The sequence below is a fragment of the Nansenia antarctica genome (assembly GCF_963989245.1).
Source record: "Nansenia antarctica genome assembly, chromosome: 15".
Lineage (NCBI taxonomy): Eukaryota > Metazoa > Chordata > Actinopteri > Argentiniformes > Microstomatidae > Nansenia > Nansenia antarctica.
In genome coordinates, this window is record NC_137685.1 from 5,995,195 (window position 1) to 6,003,427 (window position 8,233).

Consider the following 8,233-nt stretch of genomic DNA (forward strand, 5'->3'; position numbering starts at 1 on the left):
ACATAGTTTTTTGTCAAATTATAAAGTTATTATGGTATCTATCTCTACTGATAGATGGAGTTGTTCTTCAATCATTATGCAACTTCTAAAATATAAATGAATTACATTACATTGCAAACAATGAAGCTAAATGAATAAATACTCGAGAGGCCAGGGCAGGTAGTTTATATATCACTCTCATTCCTCCGTCAGAACTCCAGTCATCAAAACAGTGACACTGAGGACTTCTCAATGTATATGGACGGTGAAGATGAAGATGAAGATGATGATTTTGATTTTGATGGTGATGATGATGAATATGAGGTGAGTCTTGGCATGCATTTTCTGGAAAATCAGTACCCCCCTGTGGTTCCAATGTGGAGCAAGGCCAAAATGCCCCCTGCTGACTTTTCACATTCTGCACTATTTGCTCCTCAAAGGGTGATTTCTTGCTCAAATTGGTGACAGGCTGGGTCAAGGGGGAGGCGAGGCGGGAGGAGGCGTCCGTAATAAATAGGAATTATTACGGACGTTAAATGCACCCAACCTGAATCTGGCGAGTGGCAAGCCCATAGGCTTGTTGGTAACATTAGTCTGCCAGTAGTCTCGCATAACCAGACCTATCTCCACACTTCGGTTCGCGCTGTGCTCTGGAAATGTCTGTTTTTTATAGTTGGACATACGATTTTTTTTCAGGTGAGAGAGTAGCTAAAGTCAAAATGACATTATCTGACTGCATTGCCCACAGCAATCCAATATTAAATTAGAATTATGTTATACATTTATATGGATCAATTTATACCTCTTATTAGATTAGAAATACTCTGGTTGTTATGTTTGCCTTTTGGTTGACAGCAAAAGAGAGAGAGGAGGATAGAGAGCAGGGCTCGACATTAAGGCTTGTCCGCTTGTCCGGGACAAGTACATTTTATGTTTGGACAAGTGGACTTCCTCCTGCAGTTGTCCGATGGACAAGTCAAAACAAAAAAACAAATCAATATGTATTAATATCTGCAAACATGAATTCATCCTTCCGATCTGAATAGTAAAAAAAAATAGCAAGCAAAGCGATGCCTCGCCTCATTCTGGCTATTTCAGTCTCTCGTAGTTCGTTATCGTCATAGTTCGTAAATTCGCTCAGAACACCAGAGCGCACACTGCGTTCAACGTCATAAAGAGACCAAGTAATTTGATTGGACAAAAGGCATTCCATGAGTGCTGATCAGATTCCAGAGCGAGTTTAAGAACGCAGCCATAGTGTTGTGGGTCTCCTGTCACTAGTGCCATTCACGTGAACATGCGCATATTCGCTTCTTCTCAATGCCGCTTATTTTCATGTAGTTCGATGCGATCGTATATTTTAGGTTTGAAGTTTTAAGACCAGCACATCGCAATACGAACTTCAGAATGACACTAATGATAGATTTCTCAATTTGAATATAGGATCCTATCCAAAGGCTAGCAAATAAGATTGCTTCCATTGGGGATGGACTGTAGTTACAAACATTTTTTGTAAATATTCCTAGATATTCATCCCTTTTGTGGCCAATCTTAATCTAAAAGGGTTAGGGTTAGGGTAATCACTGATTACCCCTACGTTTTTAAATAATTACAAAATATTGTTTAATGAATACATTTGAAAATTAAGGATACATTATTATCAAATCAATAGTAGTCAAATGTGTTATTTGCATACACATACACTCACTGGCCACTTCATTAGGCACACCTTGGGGTTGGACTCCCTCTTTTGCCTTCAGAACTGCCTTAATTCTTCGTGGCATAGATTCAACAAGGTGCTGGAAACATTCCTCAGAGATTTTGGTCCATATTGACACTATAATATCACGCAACAGCCCGTCTGGCACCAACAACCATGCCAGGTTCAAAGTCACTTAAATCACCTTTATTTCCCATTCTGATGCTGGTTTGAACTTCAGCAGATCGTCTTGACCATGTCTACATGCCTAAATGCATTGAGTTGCTGCCACATGATTGGCTGATTAGGTATTTGCGTTAACAAGCAGTTGAAAAGGTGTACCTAATGAAGTGGCCGGTGAGAGTATAATATATTATTATTCATATTATTGCTTTTTCAAAATCTTTGGATTTGGACAAGTAACTTGAGCTCTAGGACAAGTTAAAGATAAGTTCACTTGTCCGAAGGACAAGTACCTGAAAAAGCTTAATGTCAAGCCCTGGAGAGGGAGAGGAGGATAGAGAGGGAGAGAAGGAAAGAGAGCAGGATGGTGTCGGCACACCAGACCAGAGAGAGAGACAGCAAGAACCAGGTGAGAAAGTGGACAGGTAGTCAAGACCACATAAGTAAGTAGCCTTGAGAACCCATGGTTTTGTCTGTTTCAAAGAGTTTGGTCTGTTTACGTTTTGAGTCACTGCTGCCGTCAGTGTTTCCTCTAGGATTTTTCACATTAGTGGCGCGTTCAGTTTATGAATTTGGAAAAAATTTCCGTGTGTACGCGCATAAAACGCGCACTGGTGCTCTAAACAAACACGTAAAAACCTAGCTAACGTTACTGTTTAAGTAAAATCAGTGTGACAGTCAGATGGAGCATTCGGTAAACAACCAACAGCAAGGTAATGCATCAGCTGAGTTAAAGAAAACCAACTCTTACCTTTGATGACAGAACATGAGCCCTGTTTACCCGTACCTCCGCCGTTCTGTTCGTGGTGATTTTAGAGGCAATAGATTATTTTTGCCCCGCGCATATTGCTATGAATAGTTCGAAGCTAGCGTTAGGTGCGAGAATGCTCGGTTAGCCCATTAGCGGGAACATTATTTGTTTCACAAAATAGGCTGATTTAGTTGACCATGAACATCAGACTATATTACGAATGTTCATCTAAAATACTCTATACTGAGCACTGGTATAAGAACATGAACCAGAGAACAGCAGTAAATGCAATAACCCACAGTCGTCGCTGATGATGTTGCATTTTCGATTAGTATACGGGATTAAAGGGACGGGCAACGGGCTAAGACAGAGAGTGAGGAGAGGGATTTCCTGAAATCCAAATGTCCCGCGAAATTCGGACCAATCACAAAACTGTTTTGCAAGCGCGTCGCCTCGCGCCGCGCGCCTGTTGAGAGCGATTCAGTCTCAGTCATAAACGACGAAGTTAATTGCAACATTGTAACATTTTGTAACTTACTACACACTAAATCGTAACGAAATGTAGGTCTGGAGGCGGCCTAAATCTAGCTTCAATCTGCATTTTTTCTGTTCTCCGGCCCGCCACGAATAAATGCATATAGAGGAAACACTGCGTTTGATTACAATTATTGTTGCATCAACTGCACTTCACCGCAAAGGCGTCTGCTGCGCCCAATATTACCAACGTTAGATCCCAAACGTCTGCGGTTTAAAGTCCGCCAGAAACACCGGTTTTGGGTCAGCAAATGGACCAACAAATGGTGGGACAATTTCGTGGCAGGGGGTGTGGTTGATGAGGAGTGGAAGTTAAACTTCCGCATGTCCAGGGCATCACTCGTTTCTTTGGCCGAGCTCGGACAGTCGTATTAGTATTCGTATGGACAGATATATATATATATATATATTTTAAAGAGGACAAAAATATCCGCTTAAAAAAATATCCATATACGTGTAGTCCAGGCCGTCGGTGCATTTGAGCGCATTGCCGCTGCACTGGTTGGCCAAAAGATGTGGCTAATTTATGTTATGTATTTATGTTACTTCAGCCAAAGGCTATTGGGGCCGTAACTTTTTCCTCAGTAGGAATTGGCAGCTTTGTTCATATGTTGTTAAATAAATGATAACAGTAACAATAACATTTTCATTGTTTTTGGTTCAATTACATTGCACATTTACTGTATCTCTAGATGTTGCTTGAAAGAACACCAAATATTGATACGTCCTTATTTCTTAAAAAATAACTAAATATTTCATGGGATGTCCTAATTTTATTCGCATGACTGTATATGCCATTTAGTTCACACTTCTATCCAAAGCGACTTACTTTGCAGTGAGTGGATACATCGTTTTTTTAATAAAGATTGTATTCTTTTCCTCCTTCCTCATTGTTCATTGTGTCTTTCAGGCCTGGGCAAAAAAACGTAAACGGCGTTACTGTGGGAAGTGTGATGCTTGTCTCTGTAGGAAGGACTGTGGCACTTGTGATTTCTGCATAGACAAGCCCAAGTTTGGAGGCAGCAATAAGAAAAGACAGAAGTGCCGTCTACGTCAGTGTCGGAGACAAGCCATGGTGAGGGTTGAGAAAGCACCGTTGTTGAAATGATTGTAGTAGAAGTATTTGGTATGATTTCTGTAATCATTTTAGAATTTCCTTGCATGCATTCATGTTGATATGTCCATGGTATCTTTGAATTCATGAAATGCCCAACATGTGTAATAATTACATGAACAGCCTCCTTAACAAAGTTTCCAACGGCGCTCTTATGTGTATGTATGTGTTTGACAGAGACACTTGTTGCCCTTTCAGTTGGGTCAGACTGATGAGTTTGGGACCCAAGAGGGGGGGGTGCAGGATGACAGGCAAAAACCTCAGTATACATACGGTCGCAAGACAACCTCATGGAAAAGCAGTAAAGCAGTAACGATTGACTTGGAGTACACTGATGAGGAGGAGGAGGAGGAGGAGGAGGAGGAGGAAGAGGATGAGCGAGAGGATGAGCGTTCCATGGGAACAGTGAGTTGCCCAATATGACAGGGAATTGCAGAGCAGGGAAAGTGATATGCTCACAAGTTTGAGCTAGCATTATGGTCCCATCTCAATGATAGGTGATTTTGGATTCCCCTCTCCCTTTCTGACGTTTGTTATTGTTGTAGGGACGCTGGGCCAGGGGCGTTGAGCAGACCAGCAGTAGTAAGAGACGCTTTCATGAGAGGCACTTTGGAAATCACCAACCGAGAGTCCAGGTTAGATTCAAATTATTATTTAAAAAAAAGATATGCTATAGATTTTTTTCTCCCTTTTTTAATCGATCAGTCTCAGTGGGATCCACTATTCCTAAACCACTTGCCCCGCCCCTCTCCCCCTCCCTGCTCATTTTGCAGGCGACGAGCGAAAGTGTGGAACCATTCCAGAGGAATTGGCTTCCTGAGAGCATCCCCAGTATCAGAAACCATTCAGCTTCTCCAGCAGTGAGTCACCCCCTCTCTTTCACAGCATAGCCTCAAGATCCCTCAACCATGTCGGTGTTTCATTCTAGAATAAAAGCACAATGTAGGTCGGTGCTAGTAATTGTTTGACATGTTTGCCTGTGTACACTACTCTGCTGTGTTTACCTTTTAACGTTTAGAGTAATGATGTATTTTCCTTTCTCTTTGCTCAACAGACAGACACTGTGTTTAGAAAGGCTGATTCTCAGGGCAGACTGAATGGAGGGGACGGAGGGAGACCAGCCGTGAACCAGGAAGTAGACGTGCACTCCAGAAAGCCGGACGTGGAGGATGAGGGCACACCTATGGTAAATGAGTAGCTCGTACCCTGTTGCATAGCCGGGCCTTTGGACCATTATTATTCATAATATGAATTGCCTAAAATTGCCTAAAACCAGTGTTACATTTTCCAATACTTTTGGAGCCCTGAAATATGGGGAGTATGTTTTAAAAAAAAAACCAACAACAACAACTATACTTTGTAAATTGTGGACCCAATCTGAACACCCCGCCCCCCCATTAAATTAAAGTTGAGAATCTCTATATAAACCCCATATTAATTGTTAATTGTTTCAAATCCGCATTGAGCTAAAAGAAAACCCAAATGCTTCCTCTTTCCAATACTTATGGAGTGCACTGTATTGGAAAACACAATATTGCACATTATTTCACTCTGAAATGCATAGCTCACTTCAATACATTACCAGATATAAGATACAAGTCTAGATATAAGATCATTTGTACCTTTTAAAGCCGTCATTGTAAATCTTCAGACAATCACATTTGATAGACCTTTTGCACAATGCACGGCATAGGCCTACCTGTCTCGGTCACGCCATAGCCATGCAGCCATCCAGAGAGGACGGCTTGGGTGGGGAAATTATATCGTCTCCTGTCCTTGATAGTAGCCTATTTTCCTATCCAGTCCTCAGTCTTGCTATGATGTAACATCCTGACTCCTGTCTCAATGAAAATCCCTGTATATGCTGTAATCTGTAGGGTGTTTTTTATAACACTTCTTCTCGCGCTTATTGAAGAGCTCTGCTGCTGTCGTGTAGTAGAAGCAAAAAAGGGTATTGAAAGTACACACTTCAGAATCAGAATTACTTTATTCATCAAGTAAGTAGGGCTGCCACAAACGATTATTTTCATAGTCGACTAGTCACCGATTATTTTAACGATTAGTCGACTAATCGGATCATAAATTACAGCTTATCGCACAATTACTCAATCGCTCTTATTTAGCTATCATCTTCTAAATCAGCTTCTAAATTTAGCTTGAAGTTGTTAGTTGTTGTTGTAGGCATGTGCTAACTAAAAATAAAGACAATTAAAATGATTGTTCACTCAAAAATAGATATTTTAATGAACTTTGCAGATTTATTTCTGGCATCACTTGCATGTAATGTAATGTAAAGAGTAGTAGAGAGTGCAAACTGCTGAGTAAAATGAGGTAGGCTAGGCACTAGGCAACCAAAAGAATACAAAAACAAAAATAAATACTTGTACAGAGTACAAAAGTTTTGCTTTGCTTCACTCATCTCATAGTAGAACGCGCCTTCTTAGCACTGTAACGTTAAGACAACATTTTTAGCTATTTGATAACGTTACAGCATATAACGTAAAATAATGTAAGAAGGCTTTTAACGTAACGATATCGTTAGCCAATAACAAGCTAACTAGCTTACCGAGACGAGCCATCTTCTTCCTCGTCATCTGCCACAACGTGCTTCCTTTTTAGGTGCTCGAGCATCATAGACGTGCTGCCATGATAAGCGAGTTCAGCTTTGCAAATTTTACATTTTACATTCTTTTTTTCAACGTTGTGGTTGAAATGCTCCCACACTTTAGAGGTACGAGGACAGGAAGACATTTCTCTGTTTGTTTTTCCGGGGAAGTCACGTGTGCCCCGGATGACCGACACTGCGCATGTACATCAAAGACACTGGGAGACGCTAGCCAGTGGCAGCTTCAGGGAAGAAAAACTAATGCTTATCGAATGAAATTAATGGTCTTTATTGTCATGGCTCCCCTGGTGCTAGGGAAAAAAAAAAAACGTATTTCAGCTCCAAAAAAACATGCGACTACGGCGATTACCAAATATGTCGGCGACGATTTTGGTAGTCGACGTCGTCGTGACTAGTCGACTAATCGTGGCAGCCCTACAAGTAAGATATAAATATGAATCAGCACTTGTGTGCCGATAAGGGTTAGGGCTCTCGATAACACGACCGTAGTTAAAATGGACTTGAGACCAAACAGCAATTTTTTTTACCTTGATGCGATTCTGTTTAGATCACTCAGATCTTCAGTCTGGCCGACAGCACGGCGAGCGCCACCAGGACGGACCAGGACCAAGGGCTGCTGCAGCTGCTAGAGACCCTGAGGACGTCAGCTCTGCCCATCCTCTGGTTCGCCATCATGGTGGAGGGCCCGCGGCTACAGCTGCTCCAGTGCTCCAAGCTGTCTGCCATGACGGACACGGTCCTGCACATCGACCCGGGCTTTTACTATCAGGTCACTGTGCAGGGACAGCCTCTGCTCCTCACTCACCCGCTCTATGAACTCCACCCACCCCGTCTGGACTGTGTGACCCACGTGGTGACCCTACTCCTGGATCTGGAGAGGTACAGGGTGTGCCAGGGGGTCCCCATCGAGGAGCCACCACTCATCCAGGCTCCAGTAATCTGTGAGAGGGCGTCCACCTGTGACTTCCTGGTACAGAAACAGGTAGAGTGCTGTAACAAGTGCAAAGACTTGTCCTGCGAGTAGAAGCAAAGACATTTTAAGCATCGCCAAGGCTTAACAGAAGAAAGTTACAACCACAGTGGAGATCATCATCGGGCCTTCAACAACATCAACATGAACCTTTACTTGTTTACCTCTGCACTACAGTTTATTATTATTATGCGGCGACTCACCAAAGGTTTTCCATAATCACTCATCTATTCATCAGTCTGCGGGGCTCGACATTAAGGCTTGTCCGCTTGTCCGTCTGCAGGGCTCGACATTAAGGCTTGTCCGCTTGTCCGGGACAAGTACATGTTATGTTTGGACAAGTGGACTTCCTCCTGCAGTTGTCCGATGGACAAGTC

General features: G+C 42.4%; 1 protein-coding gene across 1 annotated transcript; it reads left to right on the plus strand.

The window, feature by feature from the left end:
- Window positions 1–231: 231 nt before the first annotated feature.
- On the plus strand, window positions 232–7,910 carry mbd1b (methyl-CpG binding domain protein 1b; the record flags this gene model as incomplete). The annotated part of the gene is made up of 6 exons (XM_080545791.1): window positions 232–303; window positions 4,057–4,221; window positions 4,806–4,895; window positions 5,034–5,120; window positions 5,315–5,446; window positions 7,434–7,910. 6 exons carry the CDS (start codon window positions 232–234, stop codon window positions 7,908–7,910), a joined length of 1,023 nt encoding a protein of 340 aa, XP_080401917.1.
- Between the last annotated feature and the right edge of the window lie 323 nt (window positions 7,911–8,233).